This window comes from Amphiura filiformis, chromosome 15 (genome assembly GCF_039555335.1).
Source record: "Amphiura filiformis chromosome 15, Afil_fr2py, whole genome shotgun sequence".
In the NCBI taxonomy this organism is placed as follows: Eukaryota; Metazoa; Echinodermata; class Ophiuroidea; order Amphilepidida; family Amphiuridae; genus Amphiura; species Amphiura filiformis.
The window spans coordinates 62,405,931-62,423,458 of NC_092642.1; the positions used below are offsets into that span (position 1 = coordinate 62,405,931).

At 37.2% G+C, this 17,528-nt stretch overlaps 1 protein-coding gene and 1 long non-coding RNA gene across 2 annotated transcripts; both read right to left on the reverse strand.

The window, feature by feature from the left end:
• Positions 1-7,506: 7,506 nt before the first annotated feature.
• Positions 7,507-14,764, reverse strand: LOC140172025 (lactadherin-like). The gene is made up of 6 exons (XM_072195372.1): positions 14,432-14,764; positions 11,021-11,159; positions 10,566-10,888; positions 9,993-10,191; positions 7,986-8,248; positions 7,507-7,668 (listed from the first exon to the last, which is right to left on the reverse strand). The coding sequence occupies exons 1-6, from the start codon at positions 14,561-14,563 to the stop codon at positions 7,507-7,509; spliced, it is 1,218 nt and encodes a 405-aa protein (XP_072051473.1). The 5' UTR covers positions 14,564-14,764.
• Positions 14,765-15,168: 404 nt separating this feature from the next.
• On the reverse strand, positions 15,169-16,722 carry LOC140170688 (uncharacterized). Its single transcript, XR_011861569.1, has 3 exons — positions 16,507-16,722; positions 15,681-15,776; positions 15,169-15,252 (listed from the first exon to the last, which is right to left on the reverse strand). It is a non-coding gene; the product is annotated as an uncharacterized lncRNA (long non-coding RNA).
• Between the last annotated feature and the right edge of the window lie 806 nt (positions 16,723-17,528).

Sequence of the window (17,528 nt, forward strand, 5' to 3'; positions counted from 1 at the left end):
TTTCCCATTTTATCTCTTTCATTGATTTACGAACTTCATCCATTAGGGGTGGTGGTTCAGGGTCAATTTCACCTAAATCATTGATAGTGGATTCCTCCTCTGCTTTCTGTTCATAAAGCTCAGTGCAGTATTCTGGCCATCGGGTCTTGATGTCTTCGCTCTCTGTAAGCGTGGTGCCGTTTCATTTATGACATTCATTTATACTGAAGTTTTCTGAGTCAGTTCATTTACAAAAGTTTGGAGTCGTTTCCTGCTTTTTCCATATCCTCACATTTCCTCTCGACAAAGTTTCGTTGATCAGCTAGCTCTGACTGCTTTTGTTACTTCTCTGTGTTGTTTCCTCCTCTCCTCTCCTCTCTTTCTGGCATCCTGTCTCTTATCAGCAAGCTCTAGTGTCTTATTAGATATCCAGGGCTGCTTCTTTTTCATCTTCTTTGTGATGTTCTCCTCTGCTGCACTTAGCACTGCTTCCTTCATTTCTTCCCACAATTCGTTTGGAGAGAGTTCTTTCTCATCCGTTCGAAGAAGCGCCTCAGATCGGTTCCCCCACTAACTGTGTATTGCTCTGGGATTTTGTGAATTTGAGTTTCAACTTCATATGTGCGACAAATAGCTGGTGGTCACTGCCGCAGTCAGCACCTGGTCCGGTCCGTACACTGAACAATGAAGAGCGCCATTTTCTTTTAAGCAAAAACAAGTCCACAGTCTGTGACGGTGCTGCTGGAAGAAGGTGTTTCCAACAATCAGATCGTTTGCCTGACAAAACTCTTCCAAACTGTCTCCACGATCATTTCTTTCTCCCAATCCAAACTTTCCAATTGACCTTGATTTGATGTCAAACTTGCCAACTTTTGCATTCCAGTCTCCCAAGATGGCGGGTTTCTACATTGATTACGACCTCTCATATAAACTAAATGCAGTGGGTGGCCGGGTCCTTCTGCATTAATTGTGTTGCTGAATGGCCGCCGATGGCTCGCCAGAGTCGTATAGAAATGTATAAAAGACGTATAAAGTTGTTCTCTAAAATAGAGTTTACTCAGTAATCAAATATCGCAGCGAGTGAAATGTTGGTGCATTGGATGTAGCTTAACATTTGTTTGTGTGTTTATACAAATTTTTAGAATAAATTTGAAAATCCTTCGATTAAAGCCTTTTTACGCACCATGTTTACAAGATTAAAAATGCGTTCCCCAATATTGGGATTGAGCACTTTATTCAAAAGATAGTCTAACTATGAGTAAAATGTTGTTATTACGCTCCTGTTTTGCAGTTGAGCACTTTCTGACCATCTCCGATAGACAGACTGACTCTGGGATAGACTTTGGCTGTGTTGACACCATGGAATGTATATTCATTCACATTCCTAAGAGATGGTTGTCCACCCAAAGCATTTCATCGTGTCGTCTGACGATTGCCTTCTAGGCATGCAACTCAGAGTAACGACTACCTATTCTGGAAGTGTCGTGATGATATGAGTTGCTGAATGCGGCGGTAAAACCCGGCACCTTATCGTTAATGTTGCACCTTAAAACATACAAACCATTGCAAAAGTTAGGTCTTTATAGTAGGAATCTTTTTTTCGCGAGGGCACCATGTCAACAATGGCTAGAAAAATTGCTTTTTGCCTTGTAAAAGTACGTAATTATTCGGCATTCCTGCTATTCCTTTCTCCGATCGACACCAGATAATTCGGCCTTCCTTTTACGTGCTATATAAATTTATTAACCAATCAAGGATCGTAGGGAATTATATTATTGTTGTTAAATTATAGTCACTTATGTAAGTAATAAAATGGTTACAATTACAAACGTATTTTCATTTTTTTTTTAAATTTTAGAAGGAACACAGACTCGATGATATCTATATGAGTCGGGTACGTTTGGAGCAAAAGTAATAAGAACAATGGGAAAACGAAATGTCGTTTTATCACTCCTTAAAGAATTAGAAGTACCATGTACTTACGGATTGCAGTGACTACGGAAGACGACAGACGTCCAAAGTTCATCCTGATTCACCTCTTTAGTCTCAGAAAGTGATATTGTTGATATTCCAAACGTTGTATGCATTACATTTGTTAAATGTGTATTAAATGTTAGTTGTATTATCATGATTACATCAAGATTGCGCAGAAATGTCAAAATAAAGCTGACTAATTTGAAAATGTAAAAAAAGACAATGCAGTCATGAGTATCAGTGCTGTTGCAGCTATTAATGCCTTCACACATGATTTGTCAACAAACATTATGCCACACGTCTCTTCATTGATACTAGCTACGCACCTAATCCGCAAAATAATGAAGTTATTTTTGGCGAGTTTCTGCCATAATAGATTATTATCATACATCTTGAAATAAAGCCATGTCGAAAGATATTTTGTAGCAATGGATTCTGAAATATGCTACTTAAGAATCTTATAATTATCTATTTTCTGTACTTTATTTATAACTCGGAAATCAGCATCTCGAAGCTGTGAGAAGTGGCTTGGAAGTGCCGTAGCACCGCGAGCAATAAAGTAGTACAAAGACTACGCATAATAAAGTAGTGCAATAATATCACAGATTCCAACTTGATTGAGAGGTCCTTTGATTCCTAAACCAACCATGTACCACGTGCATTGAATACGGAACAAAGCACAGCCAAAGGATTTCAACGATTATTGATTTTTCCAATATGAATCTTTTAATTTGATTAGAATATGGAACATAATGTCTAAAAGATGAAACAATAATTTGTATTCTCTTTTGCTTATTCTCATGGTGCCGGCCAATATTTTTCATTGTAATGGGACTTCAGTATTCGGTAGTACAAGCGTTCTGTTGCCTGAACACTACTGAATGAAATTACACTCATCTAATTTACAACGTTAACGCCGTTTTTGAAAATAATCTAAGACATAAGTCTGATCCCGTTATTTTTTTTTGCTGGACAAACGACTTATGTTTTCTTCTCAATTCCAGCTTGGAGCTGTAGACCTATATATTGTTACGAGTCGTTCGTGAGTCAAAGCCAAAACACCTTTTTCCCAAGTGCACTTCAGAATGCACAACAAAACACACTGTTTAATTAAGTTAACAATATCTGAGTTTTTTAATCAAAAGTGAAGTGTGATTTATACCGATCTGATACATAAACATAAATACATGCAATCAAATACATCTTCATAATATTACTTAGCCAGCAGCATTCTTGTTGTTGATCTCAAAGTTCTCTTTGTCAATGTTATTAATGTATATCCTGATTCACTTGTCCTGAGAAAATCACTGTTCAGCGAAGTCCACTGAAGACTTTTATATCCTTTGCATAAAATCCTCGTACTGTTGACTATCTCCAAAACGGTGCTCTTTTTACCTTCCACGCAATTTCTAATGGAAAACAGACCTGCATTGCGTTGCAGTTGTCCGCCTGTTCCCACTTACATCGACAAATGTGTTATTTCATAAACCAGACTTCAGCAAGTCGACAGAAGAATACATTCCTTACTTGGAAGAGGTACGCACTTCTGACGTATTCTAGATCTTTTCCAGTATCACTGCTTATAGTAGTACATTGACTACATAAAATATTTCTGGTTCGAAATTTCCTTTCTTTGAAGGAAGTGGACTGTAAGCGCACTGTTACTAGCCCACGACAACACCGTACTGTCACAATAATAAAGGCTATTACAGCCTGTAAGATAAAGTCTATAAAGCCAAAATCAATCCTCAGTAGACTCATGTCTTACTTTAGTCCATTTTCGTAGCTTCGAAATAATAACCATAATTTCAGCCTGTCACACCGGCATCCGCGCTTCTGGCGTGACCCACAAAACCATGGCATCCTCGCTCGGCGAGATCCATCCAATTCTTCTTCGCTCAAAGGTCGAACTTGTAGCACTGTAGGAATTCTTCATTGCCACACTTTGTAATACTCACTGAGTATCCAGTTTAATTATCATTGTTCTCATTTTTGAGAGGTAATTACATCTACCACACATCACAATCACATTGATACAGGTCTGCCTAAAAACTTTATTAACATGATGTTTCATAACAAACTACCTTTCACATTACATCACTTCCTGTGGGTTTTCCCAACATGACGCCATATTCACTTTACAATCTTGTGGTTTTCCCAATTGTGTAACACAATGAATATTCTAGAAATAGGGATTCCCAACTATCCAAAATTAGAAATGATACAATTTGTTTTTGATCAACTTGATGAGTAAACAAAGATAAGTAATTAAATTAAATTACCCAGGGCACATCACAACATATACGCATATTTAGTACACAATACTATGGAACTCCTTGACGTGGCAATTTAAACTCACAAAATTATACTTGATGTTCGCACTTGTTTAGGCTCAATATTTGCATATTCTGATCAGCATTTTAAGATGATTGGATTTTTGGCACTTTAGAAAAGTAAAATAGTGAAATGAATCAACTAATGAGCCTTATCCTCTTAAGTATAAAGTATCCTCTTTACCATGGATCCATGTTACATTGGACGCTTCGATGATAATGTTTAAATGAAAATGGGTGTAGCCAGGCGAAGAACTAAACAATGTTGAAAGACTTTCCGTTTGTAAGATTTAAAAAAATAATGAAAAAATTGACAGAAGAAAAATATGAAAAGAGGAAGAATTATATAAACTAACGTTGACATAACACTTAATTTTTCATTAAAATTGAAAAAAATATCAACAACATTTAATCCTTCATGCAGACAGTGGTATGCTTATTTTCAACTTTTATATTCTTTTTGGTCTTAAATCACTTTTTTTCTTGGTGTGTGTCGGGAAGTGAGGAATTATACAAATTTGGTATGGTATCAATCGCCATACTATACTTCTATTTACTCAGTAAGCGGGAGTCCGCTAGACAGGAAATAAGCTAACAAAAATTGACGTGGATAAATCAGATGACAGTTTATAGCCAAAACTTTATAGCTGTTGGTTGATCTTTATGCCTATGTAGAATAAAATCAAGGATCGAAATTATAACTTTAGGGGTTGATTAAAAACAAAAACAAGAAACGTTTTGTATGTTGTCACCTCCATTAAACTACCATGGCATAATGGATTATCAAACCCTTAATTAATGTAATACTCGCGACTTCGGAACTAAACGATCTCGTCCCACTTAACAAGAACCGCGAGAGTACGATCGAGTAATCAAAATTTCATCAAATGCGGCAGTTAGTAATTCTCACGGAGAAAAATGTAAACAAATCTATAGAATGTTCAGAGCCGGAACTTAATACCGTAACGCAGTTGAAGAAATGGGTGCTGAATCTTCCGAAATATAAATTAAGTAAGCCTGATAACAGTATCCTTGTTAAATGTCTTAATAATCTATTCAAAATCATTCCTGTGACCGAGAGAGGTCGCGTATTTAACCAGTATTTCGAAGATTCTGCAAGCACGAAATGAACTAGCCGGCCTCTTTTCATCGTCTCCCAAATTGGGGCACTCACATTCCCCAACTATACGGGTATGTGCCGCGGCGATGACCCCCTTTTTCAGAGCCGCTAGCCGTTCCTTAGACCCACCGAATTCATTGATTGCCGCATTTGAAGCCCCAAGATTTTTCTAGCCGTTCCATAGACTCTCAGATCACCGATCTCCACTCTCATTGGCATTTTGATTGGCGTTTTTCTGTCCTACTATTTCAAGCCCAAAAGCTACTTTTGCGAGCCCAAAAGCTTCAAAGGGAATTTTCCATCAATTTCTTCCCCATTGAAACACATTGTAAGGAATAAGGTGGATTTTGGGTGGGATTTTGGGCTCCTTGTAGTAGTGGCAACACTGGTTGGTTGTTTGTAAACAGTGATTGCAGCACTGCCGCGAGTGCCGAGGCCTTCAACTGATAAACGTTTTGCTGGAAATAAATGATTTTGAGATCTCTTTTGGGAATAAAATTGCCAAATATAAGGAAAAGTACCTCAAATAATTATGTACACGTCCTTGCAGCTGGCCATAACAGTGAATTAAAAGGTAATTTATGATCTACTGGATTAGTGCCAATAGTGGAATGGTTGTCAAATTCTGCATACTTCACTTAATCGTCTCATGTATGCATGACAGTTCAATGTAGCCTAAATGTTTTTCTTTAGTTACGGCACTGAAAAATATCTTCGTGGGTTTGTTTTTATGGTGGGCCTTTATGTAATGCTGCTCGATGCTGCTATAATTATCAGTAGGCTATAGGTAGGTCTGCAGGGTCTAGTAATTTTGATCCGAATGCTGTTTTGCTTTGCTGAGATTTCCATCGTAGACGTAGGCCACCCCAGACCAATTTTGCATTAATGGTTTTCTTGATTTAGGCCTAATAATTTAATGTACAATTCAAAGTGAAATCGATTCCTTCAAAAATCTGTGGCAAAAACGCCACGAAATTGAGCCCTGGTTTGGCCTGCATAGTGCATGGTTTAGTTCCGAGACCCCCATTTTCAGATTTTGGCGGCTGATCAGTTCCCAAGACCCCCCTTTTTGGCTGGTTAATTAGTTCATTTCTTCCATATGGGCAACTGTCAAGAGAGACGTGGGTGCCATCAACTGCAAATGTAAGGGAAACCGCAAAGGGTGTAAAAATTCCACTGTTTTTAAACTATATTTCTGCTGGTCATGGTCATCCTTCATCCCCCCGTGGCGCCGCCACTGTACCAAACACTCTAAATTGACAAAGATTGTTACTAGTATTTGAAAACTGCTGGACTTGCAAAATTCTCATCTCTCATCCATGCGTTTCCAATTAATAATTGAATAACCCGCGTATTGTACCGGCACTTGGGATAGTCGGCAGGGGCCAATCGCGCCCAGGCAAGCAAGCTTGACGACCACGCTTAACAATTACGACCGCGTGCATCGTTTTGATTTGCAACTTTTGAAAATCCACCAGTGTTCATATACCGGTATTAATCTGTGTCAATTTAGAGGGTTTGGTAGCAAATTTGGCATAAATTTAGAGCTAATAAGATTCTTCACACGACCTTATCAATCAAATTGTTACACCACTACGGACTTTTTGTATTTGAGGGGTTTAGTTAAAAATTATCAGATTTTGTAATTTTTGAAATAAAGAGTTGAAACGTGCTGGTTATGAATTAGATAATAACTTTGCATCTGTTGTTTTTGGGTATTTAAAAACCTCTAATCAATGAGTTCCGCACGTGGCATAGCGAGGGATTGTGCAGTACAATTACATCCGCGTGCGTTCATCCTTTGTGCCGGAACATTTCACCCGCGCTACCGTATTTGCCCACGGCGTGATTGTACACTCCTGTAATTGGTTAGTCCGTATTAGCCTGTTCTATTTATTTTGTTAAAAGGAAGAAATGTAAGTTGTGATTAAAATTGTTTATTTCAACAAATGTCAGAGAATAAAATCTTGAGATTTTGTTAAATGTGCAGTCAGGTAACACCATTTGAAATTCAGAGAATAAGGTCATGTCTTCCATAGTGGGTGTTTGGATTTCAACTGAAATAGCCCAAGATATGCCTCTGTCTAATGTGAGTAAATATTATGGATTCGAGTTATCATCACATATACCAAGTATTTCCATTCTCACTCCGCAATATCCATTGTGGCAAGCAGTGGGTGTGACTTTGATGTAGGTGGTGTGCACTAGCTTCTCAAAGAGAACAGTAACAGGCGTGTACCCATCAAAGTTGGCTGCATACTCCTGTAACAAGTGATAAAAAAAACAAATACATAAAAATGTTATCGTATACGCGGTTGTTGGAAACAAAATATAATATAATATAATACAATACAATACAATACAATACAATACAATACAATACAATACAATATAATACAATACAGTACAGTACAGTACAGTACAATATAATATAATATAATATAATATAATATAATATAATATAATATAATATAATATAATATAATATAATATAATACAATACAATACAATACAATACAATACAATACAATATAATATAATATAATATAATATAATATAATATAATAGGTAAAACATACCTGTGTGCCAATCGTTGGGTTATTCATCTCCTCGATGACGAAGAGTTCCACCCAATAGACTTCGTAGCCCTGTATAACGATACCAGATATGTTGACTACATAGCCAAAATACACCATTATCCAACGGTTTATATTGGGACTGCTCCCTCCCCAATAACCTCGATAATTAAGTCTTGATTCATTGCTTTGGTGATGGTTATAGCTGACCCTTATCTGGGTCCCCTGAATGTCGCCGGTTTCCATACCAAGTGGTTTGACACAACCTGTGGGATAAAAAATAATGGTATTACTGTACTGTTTCTTGAGGTCTGACTTATGACTTCCAAAGACAGATCCTTCGAAATTACTTACAGACATTATCAGTAAGTTCATAATAAGTAGGCTAATTGAAGATATAGAAGTATGCACGTTACAGGAAATTTACAGGCGATTGTGTTATCCGGCAACACTTTAATATAACTGCTGAGGCATTTCATTAGACAATCCAATATAGTGCTTATAAAATAATGTAGACATTTCCTCAAGTTTTACTAAAAAAAGGAAAGTTTCCTATTTGCATCATTAGGTTTTGGCTCATGCACCAATGCAAGTGAGACGATGAGATGAGATGATGGTGTCATTAAGTATAACTTGGAAATAGTAAATTTAAATACACACATCTGCTGTGATCATACAAGAGTAGCTCCAGTAAGAGAAACAGCCACTACTCGATCCACAAGCAATATGAGCAAGTCAGAGCAAACTGAATCAATCAGATCAATTCGCGTCTTGCTGCTGGTGCTGCGAGCCTCTGCTCGCGTTGAAGTGTACCGACTGTTCAGGCATCACGACCCAAGAGACTGATGCAAGAGGCCCACGATTTTCACAATATTCTTCTATATCATTTTTCAACCTGGCTTGACAGTGACGTCAATGCGCATATTATTGTGCGACGCTTCAAATCGTGAGCGTTCGCTCAAATTGATGGCGTACATGCACCCTTTAAAGATGCCGCACATAGAAACGCGCGAGTAACAGCTGCTTGAACGCATCGACGTTATTGCCAAGCCAGAGTAAAAATGGTACAGAGTGATTTGGTATTATTGATCTTGAACTACACTATGCAGTGCTGATTTAATCCATTATGGATTATTTGCGACACCCCAGTTACTTTGAGCATACAATTTTATTTGAAAAGTGCAAATAATGATTCATTCAGTCATCCACAGAATTAAAGGTTTCCGTGATTGTATATGAACAGCAGCGTATGGTGTGAATTAGATTATTAAAATGTTACACGCCAACTAAGGTAGATTCATAAATGTAACTAATTGAAAATTAAATCCCCTTCCCAAACAACATCAACAATACACAAAGTTTTGAATTAAATCAAATACTGGAACTTACATTTTTTGCAACTTGCTACGTTGCGTCTGAAACCATCAGACTTCATCAGGCAACTGACCCGCTGGGCTGGTCATGTGACACTTTGAGACGGCTAGGGATCGTCTTGATGGCCCGGTCCCATGCGTGAGATAAGTTGTGTCTCAGTCCCCCTTTCTTGTTAAGTGACGGCTGCTCTACTCTTTCCCAGATGGCTTCCTTGATGCCTCTCCTATGCCACTGTTCCTCCTTATCGAGAATCACTGTGTCCTCGGTGTCAATATTATGACCAGTGTCTTAAGGTGAAGGTACACGGCGGAGTTCTGGGCCTCGTTTGAACTGGGTCTCCTATGTTGATTGAGTCTAGCTTTCAAGGCTTGTTTTGTTTCGCCAACATAGGCAGCAGAACAATCAGCGTCACCGCACACTAATCCATACACTAAGGAGGTCAGTTGCGGGTCAGTTGCCTGATGAAGTCTGATGGTTTCAGACGCAACGTAGCAAGTTGCAAAAAAATGTAAGTTCCAGTATTTGATTTAATTCAAAACTTTGTGATTTTAACGACTGGATGACTGAGAATATTCACTATTTTAACATCAACAATACAACACACATAGAAACCCCTTAGCTTCATACATCACTTACCGTGCTCCGGTATATTCCCACAACCTAGTAATTCCATCCGTAGAGCACAATCTAAAATCACTATTTGATTACCATTAGTCAGTTTTCTTGTAGTTTCTGAACAATCATTTGGTTCAACACGTACAACACTTGTAACCACTGGTTTCTCAAACATAAGGGTTGCGTGTGATGCGGGATGATCGTGTGTCCAAGTAGATTCCTGTGGTGAGTATAAAATATTTACAGATATTTGTAAATTAAAAGAAAAAAACACGCTCTTATCCGAGCAATAGGCACATATGTACTTACTCAACGTTGGGTAAAGTCGTAAAATGTATTCATCGTTTTTATAATGTACCATACCTACCACCTACATTTTGAAGCTTTTTTTTACGAATTTTTACCGTACTTACTCAACGTTAGGTAAAGTCGTAAAATGTATTAATCGTTTTTATGATGTACCATACCTACCACCTACATTTTGAAGCTTTTCATTTTTAAATCAACTCCTTGCGGAAGTTTGATTTTGTTTTGGCGACAATAGGAGTAACAACAGGAGAACTGGTAATCATTAAAGGTATTTGATCAACTCACCAGATTGGCATTGATGCTTTCGAAGATGCTTCCGTTCACTTGTACTTTAATAAAGTCATGACGTGTCCAGTGTTGCTTAAATCCCTGTATTATGATCCCTGACACTATTTTCCCTAAGCCAACATACACCTGTACCCAAGGGTTGATATCGTCATTATCAGGCACCCAATAATGAAAACGGTCTAGCCTGGCATGACTGCCGCCTTTATGATGTGTACTCGTATTGTCATTAGAATTTATGATATAATATTCTCCTCGCGAGGAAACCTTGATTCTTGTGGCAGGGATATCCCTGTTTTTCATACCAAGCGGCGTCTTGCATTCTAGTAATGAAACGAGAGTATGTTTATGGTAAATGGAGCCGTATATTCAAACGCAACTATTAGACTACGGTGACCAATGTGACTTATTATCTATTCTTCATATTTGGAGGCAGCTAGAACAACATATTTTACCTTTACAACCGAGGATTTCAAAACGCATGCTGATGTGTATGTGCCAGGCGGTAGGGACTAGTCTGATATAAGCTGCTGTAACTTGTGCAGGGAAAATGTTGGTGCTAATCGTAGATCGGTCGGTGTTTCCATCAAATATCTGTAAGAGTATGGAATGATTTGAATATCAAAAGAACAAAATGCAATCCATAAAAGTTCTTGTAAACAAAACCAAATAGATATTGGGGAAATTATGCTAAACATAACTCAGTACCTACATGGTACCACTTTCTCAAATTGAATGTCAATTACACCTGCCCTCCTCGTCTGCTTCCTGGTTAAACTTGATGTAAGTAATCACGGTGGCGATGAAAGAAAAAAAAACAATTAATCATTTTCTTTCACATATTCATGACCCAAAACAGTGCCACCAGCGTCAGGTTCCAAGCAGACATGGAGGAGAGAGAGATAATTGGTCATTCAATTTGAGCAAGTGCAACGATGTAGCACGAAACCGTCATTGAGGTACGTTTAACATCATTACTCAATATAATATATTTGGATTTGTTTACAAGAACTTGAATTATATTTATTTACTTGAACAGAATATCAAATGCCCTGACATGTCTATTGTCTATAACGCGTACAATTCCTTAAAGAGCATATCTATTGCAAAAACAAGTTTAACTTGAGAATAATTATTACATTGCTGCAATTTTTTATGCGTATTTCTCCTGAAAAAAGAGAAATTGTGTTGGTAAAGTTCGGGCTCGTACAAATCCTTCTCCCGTTCGAAGCGAAATTAATGTTCAAGGCAGCGGGCTGATGACGTAAGAAAAGGAAGAAGACACTATAAGGGAGAGTGGGTTATTCCCGAACATCTTTTCGTTCAAGCCTATTACTACACATCAAAACAACGTAAGATAGAATAAACCATACCAATATCAAGAGTGGGATTGTCCGCCCTTCCCCTATGATCACAATAACACCTGAGCTATGGAACTCTTTTTATGTTCATTCATGCGTTGATAATCTAAATGATCTATGATTCATGTGTAAATGAGCGACCTACAAATGTCAACAAAGGTTAGCTACTGTCTCATTGAAATTGTTTATTTGCATAATAAATACAATATTGCTCACTGAGACTAGTATACCTGAATAGAGTCTCAGATTGATCACGCTGAAATTCTCAGCTCAAAATATTATTTTTATTTTTTATTCCAAATATTTCTCATGTTGTTGATATACATATGAATTGCAATATCACAATTTACTAATATATACAAAAGAAGCGGCTGATTTTATCCATGTGTTTAAAAACCATTAATTTTTTTTTTCTGAGAACAACAAAACTTATACGTTCTGTGCACTGAAGCGTTTATAGTCCCTTCTCTCAAAGCAGGCACATCTCATTTCATGACGTCAACTGTTTTCTAGGTCAAATCTGTCTTGTTCTTATTTTCTCCAAAAAGAGTCATTTTCATTGTCCTAATAATATTAGCTTGCCAATGATATGATGTTGTCCGAGCAATATATATGACCTTCAATGAATAACTGGTGATACCAGTATTTGCCGTAGAGTAGTGATGTAACAGGATTAATTACCATAGCGATATGTGAAAACATTGTTGAATGCATTTGCCTCTACTATTCGCCGTAGAAGTGATGATGTAACAGGATTAACTACCATAGCAATAGGTTAAAACAAGTTTTGAATATATCGCCCTGAACTACAAGCAGGTTGAACTCATCACCTGTGTATGTCTGCAATCATAGATTGAATATAATACCGCTCTTTTCAAAGATACTAATCTTAAAGGTTAAAACAAGTTTTGAATATATCGCCCTGCACTACAAGCAGGTTGCACTCATCACCTGTGTATGTCTAGTCTGCAATCATAGATTGAATAGACGACCGCTCTTTTCAAAGATACTAATCTTACAGGTGTGAGGGATCATCATGACATGAATATTCTATAACATTACGATCCAGGTCTTTATCCCTGTTATTTGTCATACATGGTGCTGTGCAGAGGTACCGCGTGAACGTACTAGTGTAGTGCGATATCATAAAAATTGTTTTAACCTATCGCTATGGTAGTTAATCCTGTTACATCATCACTTCTACGTAGGGTATGATGTTTTCACCACCTGTAATACCTGTGTATGCGTGCAATCATTAAATACAATACCGTTCATTTCAAAGACAATAATTGTACAGGTACGAGTGAAACGTACATGGACTCTCCATAGAATTACTATCCAGGTCTTATGCCTCTTCTTTGATAATCAATACAGGGCTATTCACCGTAGAAGTGACGCAATAATCGGATTAACTACCATAGCAATAGAGGAATACAATTTTGTGTAGATCGCCCTGCACTACAAGCAGATTGCACTAATCACCTGTGTATGTCAGCAAACATATATTTAATACAATACAGCTCTTTTCAAAGATACTTATAATAGAGGTGCTAGTGATCAACCTTTCTTTAAAATCTATGGTTCAATGCATAGGTACCGCGTGAATGTTGTAGTGCAGGGCGATATATTCAAAATTTTCAAATTAATCCGATTAATTACGTCACTTCTACGGCGAATACATTCAAAAACTAGTTTTCCTCTATCGCTATGGGAATTAATCCTGTTACATCACTACCTTCTACAGTGAATAGTCACATGATGTTATTATATAATTCGTCGTCTGTATTCCATAGTGGCGTATAGTGGGGCGCCGCGAATAAACAACTTTTCGTGAAAATCGGGTTTGAAGAAATGCCAATGTAAACTAAATAGATTTTATTGTTATATATTTTTCAAAAGAAATAAATACATACTATTGCTGGCAAACTGAAAATAAAACTATACGTCACTATGGAAAACAAACAAAACGAAATACCCTAACCAAACGTTAACCGTACGCCACCTCGGCCGCCTTGTAATCCATATGGCGTTACTTTTCGTCGTTCGTATTCCATAGTGGCGTATAGGTCCGATACGTGTACGCCACTATGACATACGATGTTTTTCATTTTGCCGATATTTCATAATTATAAAATGTGTATAAAAAGTGGCGTATGGTCGATACGCCACTATGGAATACAAAAAATGTCACTTTGTAACTATACGCCACATTTAATTAATTAATTACTAATTAATTAGCTAATTATGACTGATGAGACTTAGAAAAATGAAAGAGAACATCATTAAAAACATATGTGCCAATTTTCAAAAAATGACCAAAAATCACTATACGCCACTATGGAATACAGCCGACGAATTGTCCAGGTAAGATGATTGTTTTGCTGCTTTTTGTTACCGAAATAGCTCAAATTATAAAAACATATTATTTCTCTTCTGTATTCGCATTAATAATAACGAAGAATACGACGCACGTAATTTTAAGTAGAGATGAAGATCAAAGCTCACCATATCGCTCTGATTGTTGGTGTGCTGAACAAACGTCCAAGAGTTACCGTCATTACTGTACTGAACTTTGAATTGGGTCACCCATTGGGCTTCATCTGCTCTTCCTTGAATCTTTACGCCAGTAACCAACATTGAATCACCAAGCTCTACCTGGATCCATTGGTTGGCATTGTTAAATGAGGCACTCCATGCTCCAGTAGTACCGCTTTGTGCAGGGCGATTCAGGCGAGCATTGCTGGCTCCGTAGTATAGTGTGGATACATATTCGGTGGAAGCTGTGATTTGGCTGTCGCTTATCCGACTATCCTCTACGCCGAGAGGTTCTTGGCAAGTAACGGCTGAAAGATACAAACGTTGACTTTTACATGCAGCGCCACTTTACAACAAGCAGGTTTTCACAACAGCGCCACTTCACAACAAGCAGCGTCACTTCACAACATGTCGCGCCAGGGCGATATGTGACATTACCTCCCAAATCGTTGCTTTTTCTCCCCACCTTTTGCTAATACAAAACAACAATCAATGTACAAAGTCCATTACTTTGGGTGAAAGTAAAGATCCTGGATTCCTTTGATGAAAGTTACTAAATATTCTGTCAGAGAACAGGAAAATCATAATATCATGATATAAGGATATTTCATAAATTATAAGAATCGGTCATGTATCGACGATCGGACGAAATGTCGAACATTATTTAGTTCAATTGCCTAACATAAACAATGTTTGCTAACCTTCGCTCTGCTCACTAGTTGTATAAAGTTGTTCAGAAAGAGTCGTTTCTTCAGCATGGTCGTTGTCATATCTCTCCGTTGTGGTGCTCTCTTGTAATTAAGGTAGAAATAGCAATACGCTTTGTTTATAACTATAGTCTGTGAAGTACTATGACATAATTAATAAATAGAAGAATATATCTCCTGATATTATGTATATAGAGAAATCATGATTTAATAACCATTAAAATCATTGACTTACCTGCCGCTTTAATTTATTTTGTTTTCCTGGTGATTTATAAAATTAAGTTATATAAAACAAATATTGAATGTTTTATTCGTTAAATGGAAAGAATATTTTTATTCGGTGAAATACGAACAGTCCATATTTCGTCTCATGAAAATGTTCTTACCATTGTACTCATAAACATTTAATATTTGTATAGGCCAAATATTTAAGTATTTAACTATAAAGATCGGTCATGTATCGACGATCGGAATAAAAGTCGAACATCATTTCGTTCCAATATTTTGCTCACCTTTGCTCTGCACACTAGTTGTATAAAATTGTTCAGAAAGAATCGTTTCTTCGGTAGGGACGTAGTCTTTTTCATATGCCTTTATTGACGTACTCTCTTAAAATTAAGGTAAAAATGGCAAAATGGTTTCTTCTTCTTCATCCTTATTAGTGGCTCCCCCATATGTATGAGTATTATCGAACTGCGTACAGACAAGCTGTACTTATTGTTTTACTCTGGAACCTAGAGTAGATGATTGTATTTTTGAAGTACAGTCAACAACAGTACCGGGATGAATAGCCTGTGACATTCTTTAATGTGCACACTGCATTAATGTCAGAAATACATGTACACGTGACCAGGTGGTAGTCGCCGTGCATTCTCTAAATTCAGTAAATGTTCATCGTCAACCGTGTAATTGAATGGGATTATTTTGAAATTTTAAAACGCTTGAAATATCACAAACAAATAGCATACGTTAATAAATAATATAAATGCAAACCTAAACCGTTGGGGTTCGATAATGAACTCCACAAAACTAACCGAGTATATGGAAAATGCCATACGGCCGGGCGGTTTCACAGGTTGCCAGCTCGATCATGCCACTCGCCGCCTGCACGGGACTGACGGCTTAAAGAGCCCTCAAAAGCACTAAGCAAGTAGAGGGGAGTTCCTTGCTCAAGAACACAAAGAGCCAGTCGAGCTCAGGCGGACCTCGGCGGACCTAGGCTATTGTCTGTCAAAAACTATGTCAGAACTAATGAATAGAAGATTGTATACTTTATCTTGATATTATGTATATATAGAGAGAAATCATGATTTAATAACCATTAAATCATTGACCTACCCGCCTTTTTATCGCAGCCCATTAATTTCTTCAAACTTGCCAGTTCCATTCTTATCTCAATCGGTTCTGAATTAACACCTCTATACATTATCTTAGTACAAGTCCACAGATCATCGCTCGTGTCCGATAATATCCACCGTATTTTGTTCCCGTTGTTAGAACCTGGGTGTTGGCTAATGTAACACACAACTGCGTTGCATGTATAAAGCACCAGGCCAAATACTGGAAAATTGGAACGAAACTCGTTAAATTATAGCGCTGATTAGTATTACCAACAAAGCTACAAGTATACGAACATAAAGCTAACAATAACATTGATCAATTCAATTTACAAAATTATTACATTGAAATCGCATCACAGTGCAGTTTTGCACAATTGTAATGCCAGTGTCAGTCCACGGGCAATGTGAACTCAGGCTCCTGAAAATGAATATGTTACCCGTCTGTGAAATCACATACCCCGTACTTTGTCACGTAATAAAGAATGTTAATACTCGGGCGTTCTTGCTGCAAATATATTCATTCTGAGCATATTGATATTCTACCTGTGACATTCTGTAGCAGAGCAAAATGCCACAATAAGTTGAATTGTCCTAATAAATTCCCAGCATATTAAATTTTATTCATTTTTTTTTTTCAAGGCGTTATGTTGTTGTAGCACATGTTAAAACCTCAACAATCTAAAGAACTAAATGTAAGTTCCTTGCAAACAAAACCAGCTAAAATAGTATGTGAGTTCTGTCAATTCAGAGAAGTCTGTAAATTCCAATCTCTTAAGAGAATTCACAGCTCCCAAACTTTTTTTGGACAACAAACATATGAAATCACATTCAATATTTCATACGTATGTACAACACGTCATAACATTTAGCTTCCTTTAACTTTTTATTTTATTTTAGAAGTAAAACGAATTGAAAACGGATGGACACGTTTGAAATATATAAGCGAAAGTAACAGGAACAATAGGAAACTTACGGATTGCATTGACCAAGGTAGAAGACAGACGTCCAAAATTCATCCTG